Raw genomic sequence first — 15,999 nt, 5'->3', positions numbered from 1 at the left:
TCACTTTGTACTACGTGCTATACAAAAGCTTAACTGAGACTCTTCCCATCCTAGAAAGCTTTCAACCCAAAGATCAAATCCTAAAGATAGCACGGGCTTCATTAGTCCTGAGACTCAGGAACTTGGAAATCTGCTTTACTCCCAGGGGTATATTTAAGCACCTGTATACATGCGAGTGCAATTATGTACAGATACAGGTAGGTTGTACTCACCAGTTTTATCGGTGAAGGATTGATTGTAATCCATGAATACACATACTCTCCATGATTTAGACCCTGGCCTGGTCAGTGCTTCCACACATCTGCTCACTCCCATACACCCTGAATTCACTGTTATTCAGAAAAAAACAGCAGCATTCTAGCTACAATTAGAATTTAGCATTGGCCTAAAGGAAGGCTTTGATGCAAATAAGCCACTGGGAGCAGGCAAAAAGAGGACATTTCAGCTCAGGACACTGCTTTATCATGCACCCCTTTCTGTTTAGCACACAGGGCTGCTCCTTAGTCCTAAGGACTGTAACATCTCAGCTCCTCACATTGCCCTAGCAGACTTTATTAGCAGCAGGTGCCAAGAACCACATACTCTGCTAGAATTCCCATACCAACAGCAATGATCCATCAGAGAACTCAATACCCTTTCCCTTGAGAAAGTTCCAAATATCTTATGATGGTTATTACAAAGCATCCTTCCTCAAGGTTGCACATTAGCCCTTTTCTTCTCAAAGACCTGTTCGCCCATGGTTATTAACTTGAGTTTTTTCCTTTGAGTATAAACAAGAAAATGTTTTGCTTCTTATGATACCAACTTTAGGAAGCTGGAAGACTAGAAAGTTGTTACCTAGTGCAGAGCATGGACCAATGCCATAGTTTGGGGTACAGAGCGCAAGGTGGGGAAGCATCAGAAAGAGACTTTCCAGCATTTCATTTCTGCCTGGTGGTACCAATAAAGGTTCCTTTGTGAGGGGTAGACATGGTTTTGGCCTCTTAATCTGTCTAGAGGTAAGCACGGGCTGATACTCGCAGTGCAGTTGGGAGAGTAAGCTTGTCTAGTACCATCTATTGGATACATTTACTGAGTGTGCATTTTTTCATGTCTGCACATTCAGGCTTACATATAGAATTCAATTCTCAGTTTAAACACAGAGCTGCGATTCAATCACTGCAACCTAGCAAAGGAGACTTCTGTGCAAGACTGAGCAGATTTATCTCATCAGAATTCATCCTACAGACATTTGCTACTGTTAGTTACAAGACTCTTCAGTAGTAAACTACGGGATGAAATTTGGACTCCTACCTGCAGTTCTTCAGGTCTTGAAATATAATTTCAAATGAGGAAAAAATAAGACTAGGCAAACACCTTTTCTTGTCTAACATGACATCACTTACCAATGGCATTTGGATATAATCTGTAATAAACAGTCATCAGTACACTAGCACCGCCATAAACTTTTGGCAAAATAAGAGGATGGGGTGGGGAGTCTGTATTAGCTACCATTTCACTGCTTTCTATTTCTTTGCATGACCCTTTCACTGGCATGACTCATGTAGGTAGAAAGTGGAATTCTTAACCAGTAAAAACAGAATCAGACGCATGAAAATGATAAATATTGCTTTATTAAATTACTTTTGTACTCCCCCCCCCCCCCCCCCCCCCGCCATAAACTTTTGGCAAAATAAGAGGATGGGGTGGGGAGTCTGTATTAGCTACCATTTCACTGCTTTCTATTTCTTTGCATGACCCTTTCACTGGCATGACTCATGTAGGTAGAAAGTGGAATTCTTAACCAGTAAAAACAGAATCAGACGCATGAAAATGATAAATATTGCTTTATTAAATTACTTTTGTACTCCTACAAAGAAATTTTCTGATTTCCGTTACAGAATTAAATGAAGGAAATTCATTGCTGTCTCTGCAGTTATCTAAATTTAGATACAAAAGGTTGTAAAAAGACCAGCCTATTCAAGTTACATAAAAAAGGCAGAGAATAGACAAGTTCCCTCAGGAATCTTGAGGCTCAGAAATATAAAGTCCTATAATACAATGAAATTAAGAATTCAGCAATGTGTTGAACAATTGTAAACTGTAACTGCACTAGTGGACCACATTATTCAGCAGTTTCCTTAAAGGTATGAACTGTGAACTGAACAAAAAGTGTAGCTGACACAGCAGACCTCATTTAGTTGTTCTCCCTTTCACTCCCTCCAAGTAAAAGTTGTGAGATCAGCATTCAGCATTTACATGATAGGAAGGAAACTTGCCTCCATAAATATCAGAAATTTCTCCATTCCATAACTATTTATATAAAGTAACTAGCTGTTACAAATCAGTTTCAAGTAAAACAGGTGGCTGAGGCAAAAATAATCAAAATCAGATCATACACAATTTTACTGTAAATACAGTAATTTGAAAGATAAACACATAACCATAGCACTGACAGGATATCAATGCTGCTGTATTATAGACATGATGTGTCAGTAGAAAATTAGGATGTCTATTATCAAAATCGAGGACATTCATTCCAGTCTCTGGTAATCTAATCTTAGTGCAAAACAGATGCTAAGACGTATTTAGCAAAAAAGGTGATACATTTAAGGCCAAAAATTTGTTCAGTCATCACTATCGCTTCCAGATTCACTCAGCTGCAAGTCATTTCCTAGAAGAAAGAAAGTCATCATATTAGTCATTTTCAAGGAAATACTTTTCTTCTTTCAAGAGATTCCCTTTCCCAATTAAAGGTTTACAAAAACTAAAACCAAACAGGTCAGGGGGGTTGGACTAGATATCTTTAAAGGTCCGTTCTAACCCAGACTATTCTATGATAGGAAAATGAAGAGGTGTAGAACCAAACTCCGCAGTGACAGAACCTTAGAGAGATCGCTTTCCTACAATTTTAAAATCTTGGCAAGGAAGCCATTAGCTTATTAGCCACAAATGCATTTATTTAATATCACCAGATCACAAAAGACAACACCTAGCTATCTTTGCCACCCACATTTTCATGCTTCATAAGTGGGAAAACTGCTGGTGAATGCAGTTTTGTGAAAAACAAGTTGTTGTTGTTTTTTTTTTTTTTAAACACATCTGAATGCTACTCAGCTGTGCTTGAAAACAAAGTGGTGTCTCAATCAAGAAGAGCAGCTCTTTGATGTACCATTTAAAGATGTATCAGCAACCTACTATTTCAAACAGGTTTTGGAACAAGTGAACAAACAAAACGTAAAAAGAAATTTTACACAGCACTTTAATTTGGTGGTGGCTACATGTGTTTCAAAATGGGGAAGTAAGAAGAAAGACTACGTTATGCTTGCAATGGATGTCCATAAGCTTAGGCAGTGGGAATCTTTCCAGGATGACAGATAACTAACAAAAAATACAGCTGCATACTATACAGAATCTACATCATATCTAGCAACTTCCCACGCATTTTTAAGAATTTGTTCCAACTAGTATGCTTTTATTCACACCTCCATTGCCAAACGACCATTAAAAGAAAAAAAAAAAAAAGGAATGCATCTCAGGTCATGGAAATGGCCTAAAAAGCAAAGAAAAGTCACTGAAACTGAGTAGGCACACTATTTTCACATGTCCTTTCCTCAGCTGCAGCATCCTTCACAGATCACTTTTGCAGATGGATAAAAAAGTAACCTCGAGAGGGTAAACCCAACAAGACACTCAGACTGGATCTTTTGTTATCAGGCATATCATTTCTGCCAGAACACTGAAGTCTTTAAGATGGCTGCATTTAGCCTTCTTTTGTTTTCCACTATGTCATCACTAAAGCTTAGAAAGTGGTACATGGTTCTCTGCAACAAAACAGAAAACACTTTATATAAGACAAGAATAGTGAAGATGGCTGTTTCCAGCAATCTTTAAAGTACTACTGTAGACAAGTTTTTTCCAGTCGTCTATATAGAGACATGTACAGCCGTATTATTTTAATATAAATTTAAAAAGCAATTTTGAAAGAACAAAATCAAGTAATTTGTCAATAAATATTCAGGACAGTATATTATCCTGAGAAATAATATTTCAAGGCAGAGAGTGGCATTAGTAAATTAAACTCATGCATTTATCACTCAAAGGAAAACTTACAGTGAATTCTTAGAAATCCCAGCCCTGTTATGCACTACCTACTTTACGAGAGGACTAGGAGTACGAACAAGAAGATAGCCTTCCAAATAGTGATTCTGCAGCCTTCAAAAGTTATTTCAACATAGTTAATAGAAATTACACAAACCCTATGACACCAGCCAAAAATGCCAGTGCTTGTGAAAACCAGCAGATGGGAAAAGCAAGAACTCCAAGTTCCAGAGTCAGAAATAATGCATTAGGATTTACTTCAGGGAAAACTTTCTGCCCCATTTTTATAACCCCACCTCCAAAAAACACCTTCAGAGAGATGGCAAAATAACACAGACTAGAGTTGGTAGTTTTCAGATGGGTTTGGTGCAAGAATGGAAAGTTCATTTAAGGACTAGGACTCTGAATAAGCATCTAGACTCTATTGCACTTAGGAGGCAGCAATAAAGTGGGGAAAACTGTTGAATTCAGTTGTCACAGTGCCAATTGCTTATTAGCAATATTAATTGGGGAAACAGATTGCACTGCAAATTACGACATTTCCTAAACTTTTAAATCAGTGACTACAATACGTTCAATTGAATTCTTGGGAGTTATAGGGGATGTGGAAACTCATAGGAGTGACCTGTGTTTCACAGATCTTAGTGATCACACCAACACCAAACTAATACAAGGGAATATTATTTAATGACTAGCTGCTTGTACCAGCACTGAGTATCAAAAGAGAAGTGAAGTTGTGCTGAATACCATGTACATAACACAAGGCCCCAGAATAGCCAATCTATGCTGCTTTTTCTTTGGAAAGTTACTTTATTTAACATAACTCTCATTTAAACAAAAAGTAGACATAAAGCAACATATGATCAAATATTTATGAAGAACAGATTCATTAGTGCCACCATTTACAAACTTTGTTATAAGGCAAGTTGTGAGCCTATATAATCAGCTTCTGAAGGTAGAAAGGGGAAGAAGCAGTATTTTGGGGGTGAGGGGCAGTCTTGAGCCCCGGATTCCTGAAGGGGTAGATTATGTATATCTGGCAGAACTATTTGGTTACCATGCTCTAGACACCACCTCCTGTGTTTTCCAAGTTCCACAAATCCTCAACTGTATGATTGCTATATGCAAGATGAAACGCTGCTCTCTAAGCCTTCCCCCAGCCTTCTGCCTGCACACAGCAAGCCAAAGGAAAACTTCACTAATTACCCAGTACAGCCCTGATTTTACAGAGGTGCACAAAACTAGTCATGCACATAAGCAGTCAAACCTCAAAACAGGATTAGACAAGCAAACAGCTTGTGCTGACATTTGTTGATTCAATGTTTTATTTTTGTAAAACATTATTTGAGATGGAAGAAATGACTGTACAGGATCCCGACTGAGAACTCTTGCCATTCAAGCTAGAACCACGTGCTATCCATTTAGTTTCTCCAGGTTTCACTCTCCTGCCAAATACCCTCAGCAAGGGAGCTAGAGAAACATTCTCCTTGAAAGTAACTTTGTTGATCTCTGTCTAGTTGAAGAGTATTTTAAGCGTTAACCATAGTGGAAGTTGGGGACAGAATCGTTTTAAGCAGTAAAGAGATCTGAAAACCGTAACAGAAGTAAATGGGATTAAGCTAAAGATCTAGGCAAGCTCAGATAGTCAAGCCCAAGGCTTGATGCTACAGACAGAGGTTCTACCTATCAATGTGGTTCTCGAGCACCATCAAGCCACCAACTTCCCCTGTAATAGTTTTGATGTCATCATGTTTTAAGCAGCGTTTTCTCACTATGACTGTTGGAACTGGTGGACTTGGCCACCTGTGCTTGTATTTCTCAGTGGAAGCTTTGCCAGCTGGGATTCTGTCACTGGGGATAGAGCTTAATCTCATTTTCATAACAGTTGTATCTAAAGCATGAAGAACGGGAAATCCCATTTGTGAATAAGGGTTGAAATAAATGGCACACTCTAAAGTTATGCAAATTATAAACATGAAGACATTGTTCTCTACAGTGACAGTAAAATGAAAGCAGCATTTAGTCCTTTGCACAAGAAGTCACAGGACTTTTCAGTCTGATCTTATCTGTTAATGCAGTACATAAATAACCAGCACAGATACTTAATTAAAGTATTTAAATACTAGCTACAAAAAAAAACCTGTTCATGTTATCCATTAAGTACTGAAATAAAAGTAGATCTGCCAGAGTCTAAAATTTCAGTGTAAGAAGTTTGCATATAAATGATAAACCTTAAAGATCTTAGGCTGCAAACCAGGGTTGATGGGAATCTCTTCAAACCAAGAGCCTGCAGCTAAGCACCTAATTAAAAATGTACTCATTTTCGAAGAGTCACCATAGCTGAATACTAACTTCTATGTCTGAATACTCCTGCTATTTAGGTAGCAAGCTTAAGATTCTCTACCTAGTGGGTTCTTTTTCTGTCCAAACTTTCCTTTTTTGAATACACTGAGCATTCAACTCCAGGCTGCGCAGCAACCACTTCTTGAAGAATATCACAACTACTCTTCAAATTACATTTTTAGTTGCCTGAACGGGTGGAATAAGTTAATATCACCTGAAAGCAAATCGCCTCCTTCCTTATACACAAAGGACAGTTTTGCCATGCTGTCCAGTGGAACAGTGCCATGAATAATTGTAACTGAAGTAGCTAAGAATACACCATCTCTTCTGTAATTGAGAGTGTTGCCAGTATAGTATCTTTCCCATAGTTCTACCCAAGAAATTATAAGCATATGTTCTGGGAGTGCCCTGTTAGTTCAAGTATTTTCAATATAAAATTACTGTTCTCCAGTCCCAATGTATATAACTGGGAGGAAGCCAGAAGAGCTTAGGAAATATTTTCGACTGCATCAGCTTTAATTTAATATCTCTGGGGACCAAGAACCTTCTAGCCCAGTGTCTAATTCAGACTGCTGCTGAACAATCAAACCCTAGCATCGCTTCCCACAGTTTTAATTATAACAGAGACATACTTAAAAACAATATGGTTTCCTTTCAGAATCTTGATGTCTGGAATTGTGCACTAAGAAAAGAACAGCCTTTGTACTTACGTAGTGTATTCATCATATGACCACTGCTCTCTTGGGATCTGTTATGACTGGCATCTTTGTCAGGGACAGCCTGTTGTGGTATGGCAGACACAGTAGGCTGTGGCTGCAAATATGGCATTGATATAGGAAGAGAGGGCTTCGTTTCCTCGTCTTCAGAATCACTAGAACTATTTTCACTACTTGATGAAGAGGACGAAGAACTTTTAGAGTCAGATGAACTGTCAGAGCTACTCAGCTGGTCCATGATACTGGCTTCTGCTTTTAGCTCTGCAAACAATATGATTTGTTTCTTAGTTAACATTCATCATAATTGAAAATAAGGAGGGAAAAAAAAAATTATAAAAAAGAAAAATCAGCAACAGAAGTCAGGTACATGCATTACAGTAACTAAAAAAACCCAAACAAAACCAAACCAAAAAACGCCAGAACTCTCCAGAACAAAGAAAAGGGCACAAGCAAGCATCCAGCCTGTCATGTGGTTTTCTTCTATCATAGCTGGGGCACTTTCTCCCTTTCAAGCCAAGCATTAGAACAAGGGTGACTGTGAACCCAAATGCTAACCCCACATTCCACAGGGTAGTGCATCCCACATAGCCTTTAATTTCTGCAACTAGCAAGTCTTCTGTATTTTCCTTAGCACCCCCGAAGACGCCTTTCACTGACTAAAAACTGCAGTTACAAATCACACAGATAAGTTAGCTGTAAGATGTCTGCAGCTGCACTCAAAATGCCTCCCAGCAGTTCAGCATTACAATCAATACGCTTGTTTGGACTATGTGACATTTTGCTCAAAACCAGGTTAAGCATGAAGAACATCCAAAGGAACCATCCACGGTTTACTATTAGGAAGATTTCACCAAATCCTCGTTCTCTTTATAGATTTGGGGGTGGGGAAAAAAGCTAGACCAACATGAGGTAGACAAGAAATACTGGAAATTAACAGATCAAACTGACTCAACCAACTTGCATTCTTGATGAAATAACTCACCTGACTACAATATTTAGGAGAGTATAACTGGATAGATCATGCTGCACACTATGCATTTTTGATATATACCAGCTGAAGTCCAACATACAGAGGAAGTTAAGTTTTGCAGAAAGGGTACACATAATAATTGTGCAAAATAGGGGTGCTGCTGAAGTGAGAAGTCTGAAACAGACCACTGAATCTTGAGGAGTTACCCAGAGCGCAGAAGTTCATCATTATACAAGATTGTAACTACCCAGACATTTGTTAAGATGGTCTTACAAGCACTTGGAGTACTTCAGGAACAGCTTTGATATAGCAGACGTAAAAAGCAAGTAGGAGATTGGCTCATCTCACTTCACCCAATACAGAAGAACAGGTTGAAGATGAAAGTCACCAAGATGCAAGGATGGCTCAGAGCTTAATCAAGAGAAGAAGGGAGAACAAAAGAATAAGCTTCAACACAAACTTCCATGAAGCCTTCCAATTCTGAGTTATCAAAGGCTACTCTAAAGGAAAGGTACTTAGGCCAGTACCTTATCAAAGACCAGTCTAAGGGGAAATGGTGTTCAGGAAAAATGGCACCTGAAATAGTGCAGCTATGGCTACAAGGACAAACTAACCCAATGCCAAGGAAGAACAGAAAGTACAATAAAAGACCATACCGTCTGACTCAAAAATAAGGAAAGAGAAGGGGCAGGGGGGGAGGAAGCACCCTCCTGTTACTAAGGTCATGTATAAAAGAACAGCTTAAGGACAGAAAAGAAGACAGAAAAGCTAAGGCAAAAATTAGGATGCAGCTAGCAGAACGATCAAGAATTCATTTCAAAATTAATTCTAGAGAAGAAAGGCCAAAGAAACAACTGATCTACCACACATCTGGAGCTGTAAGCTAACTGAAAGATACCACTCAAGTCCTACGCGCTTAATTCCACTTCCTCCCTGCTCTCACCAATGTCTAATAAGAGAAAAATTTTAAGTGAAAGGCTAACAGTTAATACCAAAAACTGAGGAATAAGATCTCTGCCTTGAATTTTGACGTAATTTAATCTGACAGAATTTAAATTAAGTATTTTCAAACAGTGAAGGAAGGGCTGTATGTATACTAGAGGACAAAGGTAGAGTGATCTTTCCCCCACCCAAGAAAACAAAGTTAGTAACAAGTTCAAGGTAGTGTACTTAAGCAGGAATAGGCAGTTACACAACCATGGGATGAAGAATGATTAAGTAGGCAACACTTCTGAAGAGCCTGTGAGTTACAGTGGATCACTACGCACAGTTCTACCGCACCATGCTGCTGCGGAAATGACAAGCATTACACTGGGACGTGATACTATTTGGTCTTTGTGTGTAAAGATGAATAGTACCTGTAAGACAGTCTTCTTGCTCAACTCAGCACTGCTAAAACCTTAGCTGAAACAGTAAATGTATTTAGGCACTATACTTAGGAAGTTTTTGGACTCGTCATAAGACAGTGCAAGAAGAGTGACAATGAATCAGGGATCTAGAAAACTTAACTTCTAATGAAAGATTGAACCAGCTGGCATCATTTTGCATAAAGAATGGGAAAGACATAGCAGCTTCTGAGTACGTGAAGGACAGCTCACAAGCAGCAGTGTAATCTGGTGTATACTTGCATGATAAATATGAAAGTAGTAATGGGCTTACTGTCAGATGATTTATTAGGAGGAACCTGAACAGTAAGGAGAGCAAAGCCCTGGAATGGACTGCCAGAGAGAACACAGGATCTGTCACTGAAAGGCTTTAAGAACAGGTTAAAAAAATTATGTCAGAAATCTGACCTTAGGACAGAAGGATGGACTAGATCACTTTAAAAGGTCCCTACCATCCCTATTTGTCAATTATTCCGCGTTCTTTAGTAGTACTCAAAATTGGACTGGCACTACATGAGAGTTTGATACATGTTGGCAGCCACTTTGGTGACTTACAATATGTTTGACACCACCAATTCCCCCCAAAACAACAGACCACCAAGAAAAAGCATCATTTTATTCCATGAGCTCAAGTACTCCTTCCTCTTTGCAACCTTAGATGTATTCTAGTACTGTTCTGTAGTATAGATTTCTGGTCAGAGTTTAAAACCAATGGGAAAAAAAAACACCTTCATAATGACATATCTAAAAAAATCTGTTTAAAGGAATTCAGAACATCTTGGGAGGCAGATGTCAACTCCAGTCAATGAAACTGCCACCTGTCAGCATTTTTGTAGCAAGTAATTACCACCTGCCATCTTCCTTGTCCTCCAGAAGGAAGTAAGGCCTCCTATTAAGTGAAATATGAGTGTCACACCAGAGTCTCTCAAGAATACAGTACATAGCACTGTTCAAGGGTTGATTTATGCAGGTTTTTAGCTGTCTTTTTCATTGGAACCTCATCTTTCACAGGTCTTATCCAGTAATTTAAAATTTATTTTGAGTTGTAAAGCACTGTAACCTATATGTTTTCTGGGTGCAGAGAAAGAATGAGGAGCGATGTCAAAATGGAAGCGACTCAAGTAGCAGTGGAAGACAGAATCGAGAAGAGAGAGCAGTGAGATCCTTGGCATTACTAAGCCTAATGGTTCATCTGATTTTTTTACCTTAGCAAGTTTCAAATACTGCTTTGTTACCACTTGAGCCAGAGTGGTCATTTCCATATGAGGGTAAAGTGCTTACATAATCAGCTTCTAGTGTGAATCTCAAACAAAAAAAAAAAAAAACCCCAACCCAAAACCCACACAAACAAAAAACCTTGGCTCTTAAAAACTAGTTGCTAGTGAAGAGCAAAGTTTCTGAAACTTATGTGACAGTGGAACTTACCTCGTTCAATATCATCCATAGGAGAAGACGGGAACATCTTTTCTTTTGGTGGAGAATTTTTAACGTTGTTTGGAACCTTAGTTGCATTTCGCATTTGCTGCTGTTGCTGCTCTATGCGAGACTGGACTTTACTGCTTCCTTCAGCTCTGTGTGTAAAAGCAAAAGATTTTTAATTACTCTAGAAGACAAGATGCAAGGAAAATGGCAAGAATACAGGGGATACAGTACCTTAAGTTATGGAATCATCTGTCATGCCTTTCCAAATAGCATCATTAGATTTCTAGGTACGTTATTATACTGGCATATAATTTTATATAGATGTATTAAAAATTGTTTTTTAATACAGTGCCAATAACTTTTTAAGCCTTTGTCAGTTGATTTGTTTTTATACCTGGCTACCCAGGATCACTTAATAATAATTCTGCTGGAAATTACTTATATGGACTCAGCAGCAGAAAAAAAAAAATTCAAAAACTTGGTATGAGAAAAACAAGCCATTAATATTACTGAAACATGTCACAGAATTCATCTTTTTTTATTTTCTCATTTAGAAGTCAGAAGGCAGTAAGCAAGCTACCTTCCAAACAGATATTTTTGCCTCCCTCTAAACTCATCAGAAAATAGTTACCATCTCTTTCAACAATGTGACAGTTTTTAGTTAAAAAAAAAAAAAAAAATCTCATTTCTTCCGCCAGTCAAGACTCGAAAGCTGTGAAGTCAGTATGCTCAGAAAGCAGGCTTTTCACTCTATTGAACAAGGCCACATACTTTCTAAAAATTATGTTTTGCTAAAAATAGTAATGGGTAGTTATGTATCTCAATTTAGACTCATTAACAAATCGATTTTCACAATGAGTAAAGCACAGTTGTTTCTCCTGTAAATCACCCACCTGGTTTTTTTCACAGTGATGTTGCTACTAAGTTTCTCTAGGCGACATTCTCCAGTGTCATGGTTGATAATTAAGATACATTCTTTTAGGTAAGGCTTCTTTGAGCCCTTGAACACAGTCACTGGTGGAGTTGAGCCCTATTAAATCAGAAGTCCAGCAAGTGTTACTACCATAATCTTTTTTTTTTTTCTTAGAAACAGCAATCCATCACAGTGATGACAAGTTCACTATAAGCAATCATTTCTAGCCTTTAAAAGTGTTATCGGTTAATTCAAATTAGATTCACAGTAGCCATGACCAAAAGCAGCTGGTGACTGACCGGAACAGGATTTCACCCAGCTTAGCTTAGTTTGAAACTGATTAAATGCTTATTTCCCAATGAGAGCATGCTCACTGTAGGACTCCTTTTACCAAAATGGGTTTCAGTTACCATATCAGCAGAGCAGTAAAGCATGGCAGGTAGTAAATTTTCCCTTTCCAGTCTTTCCTGCTTTAGAACTGCACTAGAGCAGTAAATACCAAGGGGTAACTTGCACTGCCAACATCGACATGAAGCTTTTCTGTGTACGCAACACTTCTGGGTCATCCTACAGCATATTTCCAATGCGGTGAATACGCTTAAAGTTACAGCACAGCTGTTTAACCTTTAGGTCTTCTGTAATTTTACATTCTTAGAGCAATTGTTTTTCTACTCTAAAAATCACACAAGCAGCTCTGAAACAGCACTGAAACTTCATATCCTTCTATATTCAGTATATACTTATGACAACAAAATAAATCATTCCCTTAGGCCCGCCACTCTTCAGCCACCCCACTCACCTCAATATTTGGCAGTGTTATCGTCACCTGTTCACCTTTACCAACTTCAAGGTCTCCTTCACAGGACATATCAATAGATGCAGGCTTAAAGTCATCTAAATATAAAACCAAAGTGGATTATTTACAGGCTTTTCAGGAATCTTATGAATGTAGACACCTTTTAATTGCAGTTGGAAGCTATTAAGTTAAAGCCTTTTTTGCTAGTGTATCATCTACCATTCCCCCGAGCAGATCATTCCATAAGTCAGCATTATTCAAAGTCAAAATGGTTTTCTCAAGATTCAGTGTAAGTGTTAACACCTTTCAGTTAAAATTAGAAAAACGCTTTTAGGTTTTAATGGTTAAAGAGGCTGAATGAGCTGTGCTATATTTCAAAAGATAAATCATCACATAATTACTGTCAGAAAAATCAATAAATAGTTCTTGAAAATGTCGATCCCAAGTGTGGGAGATGTAGACAAGTGACTAAAAATGCAAAAAACAACATCAATGCTCAAATCCATTTCTGTATCCTTATGAATGTAGACACCTTTTAATTGCAGTTGGAAGCTATTAAGTTAAAGCCTTTTTTGCTAGTGTATCATCTACCATTCCCCCGAGCAGATCATTCCATAAGTCAGCATTATTCAAAGTCAAAATGGTTTTCTCAAGATTCAGTGTAAGTGTTAACACCTTTCAGTTAAAATTAGAAAAACGCTTTTAGGTTTTAATGGTTAAAGAGGCTGAATGAGCTATTTCATATTTCAAAAGATAAATCATCACATAATTACTGTCAGAAAAATCAATAAATGAAAATGTCGATCCCAAGTGTGGGAGATGTAGACAAGTGACTAAATGCAAAAAAAACAACATCAATGCTCAAATCCATTTCTGTATCCATTTCCAATTTTACTGTAACATGCATGTCAGAAGCTGACCAAAACTTGGGTTAAAAATCAATAAATAGTTCTTGTAAATGTCGATCCCAAGTGTGGGAGATGTAGACAAGTGACTAAAAATGCAAAAAACAACATCAATGCTCAAATCCATTTCTGTATCCATTTCCAATTTTACTGTAACACGCATGTCAGAAGCTGACCAAAACTTGGGTTTCAGTATATTTATTTTTGTCAAAAGTGAAATTACTTCCCAATTAAATATTAATTTTCTTTTTGTCTTTTTCAACATCTAAAGTATTGATTAAAATAGGTTTTAAACAAAAGAAGATATCAATTTCCGGTCCTTCTCAAAAATCTGAGACATTGAAAATAAGCATGTATTCAGGCATCAGCGCTGCTGCTATGTAGCAAACCATTAGCTATAAAGTATTATTTCCACCACAAACGAATTGGGAAGGGCTACAGCTAAAAGGCCTGCCTGCACAGATCTAGAGAGATAGGACAACATCAAGAGGCTCTGCGAGGCACGTGGTAACAGATGTGGGTTTGAACCCGTGGTTCCAGCAAATGCAGGCGCGGGGCCAGTCTCGCACCCCGGGGACGTCCGGTGCCCTGCCTCGCACGCTGGGGAGAGGCACCCTGTTGCAGCTGAAAAGAGGCACGGAGGGACCAGGCACGTAAAGGGGACCCATTAGACGGCATGCTCCCCGGCCACAGCACGGCACGCGTTCCTTGCCTCTCCACCTCTCACGTCACCCGCTGCTGGTCACAGGCAGCAGCACTCTGTTACAGCTGGGGAGCTTCGCAGTTCAACAACACTGCCTGTACCCCACTGGCCAGGCGGCACAGACCACAGCTGGGAGCCCTGGCTCCAGCTTGCACACCAACCGGGCAAGAAGACCAAGCTTCAAGAGCTGGTGGGCAGGACTATGCACACAGCAGAGGGCTTTGAGCTAAGACACAGGTAACAGCCCCTGTCAGCCTTGTTTGCGGCAAACCCCCACACGTCATCTTACAGGGATAAGCGTGAAATAGTTCCAAAGTTTCTCATCGAATTAGAGAATGTTTGCTTTAATATACAGCCACTGGGTGGTTAATACTTTAGAAAATTAAGATACTGACTCCAGTGTCCATAAACGGACTTCTGATCTTAACTTTTAACCAGCAGATGCCTTCCCCTTTACTCATTTGTTAACAAAAACTTCAGCTGTCAGAGAAGAATAATTTCTGACATTTGATAGAACTGATGAACATGCCAGTTTCTATGTCTCATTTGTTGGAAAGGGAGAGAGATTTCAAAACAGATTTCAGAACAAATCATCAAATTACAGGAGTCAGCAAGAAATCGTAAGGGCAGGAGGTACCAGACGTGTTTTTTAGTCCTCTTCAAAATTAGGGTAAATTTCAAGTTACAGCATTTGTTTAAACCCATTTATAGCTTTTGCCCGCTCCCTCCCCTCTCCCCCCCTCCCACAGTTGCAGACAATCCTACTAAGTGCCATTCCATTTGCTCACAGAAAGCACGTTACCCATCTCGCTGCGCTGCATGAAAGCATACGGGACATTCTCCAGAGAACGTACGCGAGACTGAATCTTGGGGATCAGTCTATAAATAATGAGACGTCAAAACCAGAAGCAGCAGTCCTAAATTACCAAACTATAATCCTGAGAGCATTTGTTTCCTAGCTACCCTCAGAATCTTTGAGCACACACCTCTCTAGATAGTAATTATGTACTCAGGGAGGGTATACTAGCTTTGTGATTAATACTGCCTTTAACCTTTGATTGCTGAATTGTACTTAACTTCTAAAAACTAAGCACAAGGAAAGAGGGCAAAGCCAGAGCTTCAGCCCAATTCTGTTTCCAGCAGAACTGCATCGAGACACTATTCTGGATGCAGAAGGCCTAAAAAGTGAAGTTAGTGCCCAGAAAGTAGCGAGGGGCAGTACTGGGGTACAACGGCCGTACACCTCACCAGCAACACGCTCTCGGGAGCAACTGCAACCTGATCTGCACCGCTCCCGAGGTCCCGGACCGGCACCCCAGCCACAGGGACTCGGTTCCCAGGTGTGCCCCAGGATCCCGGGACGAAGGCAGGCAACTCATTCCGGCTTCCCGGGCCCTGCCTGTGCAGCCGACTAGTATTTCGGCTCCCATCAGGCTACCGGTACGACCTGCCTTACCGAACAGATAAGCTCCTCCGGAGACAGCGCTTCGGTGCCTGCCCAAGCGAGGGGCCCCGAGCCCGGCCGCAGCACAAGCCAACCCCGCGGCAGTTTTGCCACGCTGCCCTTCTCCTCCCCCAGCGCCCGGCCGCCTGCCACGCCACGCTCTCCCTCACACCGATGCCCGCCCGGGCCTGCTCCGACCCATCCTCCGCTCCCGCCCGCTCGGCCTGCGAGCAAGGCCAAGCCGGGCCGCGGCACCTGCCCGGCCAGCGTTCCCGCCCCGGCAGCACCCGGGCCCCCCCGGGGGGGGGAGCTGAGGGACTGC

The 15,999-nt window shown here is 40.0% G+C and overlaps 1 protein-coding gene across 1 annotated transcript; it reads right to left on the bottom strand.

Annotated features, from left to right (window-relative positions):
• Positions 1 to 1,812: 1,812 nt before the first annotated feature.
• EAF2 (ELL associated factor 2) lies at positions 1,813 to 15,612 on the bottom strand. The gene is made up of 7 exons (XM_009274986.2): positions 15,512 to 15,612; positions 15,036 to 15,112; positions 12,629 to 12,723; positions 11,810 to 11,946; positions 10,920 to 11,065; positions 7,134 to 7,400; positions 1,813 to 2,653 (listed from the first exon to the last, which is right to left on the bottom strand). Exons 1-7 carry the CDS (start codon positions 15,610 to 15,612, stop codon positions 2,607 to 2,609), a joined length of 870 nt encoding a protein of 289 aa, XP_009273261.2. The 3' UTR covers positions 1,813 to 2,606.
• Between the last annotated feature and the right edge of the window lie 387 nt (positions 15,613 to 15,999).

Source organism: Aptenodytes forsteri, unplaced genomic scaffold (genome assembly GCF_000699145.1).
Source record: "Aptenodytes forsteri isolate BGI_AS27 unplaced genomic scaffold, ASM69914v1 Scaffold255, whole genome shotgun sequence".
NCBI classification, from domain to species: Eukaryota; Metazoa; Chordata; class Aves; order Sphenisciformes; family Spheniscidae; genus Aptenodytes; species Aptenodytes forsteri.
This window is presented reverse-complemented; position numbering and strand designations above follow the sequence as displayed.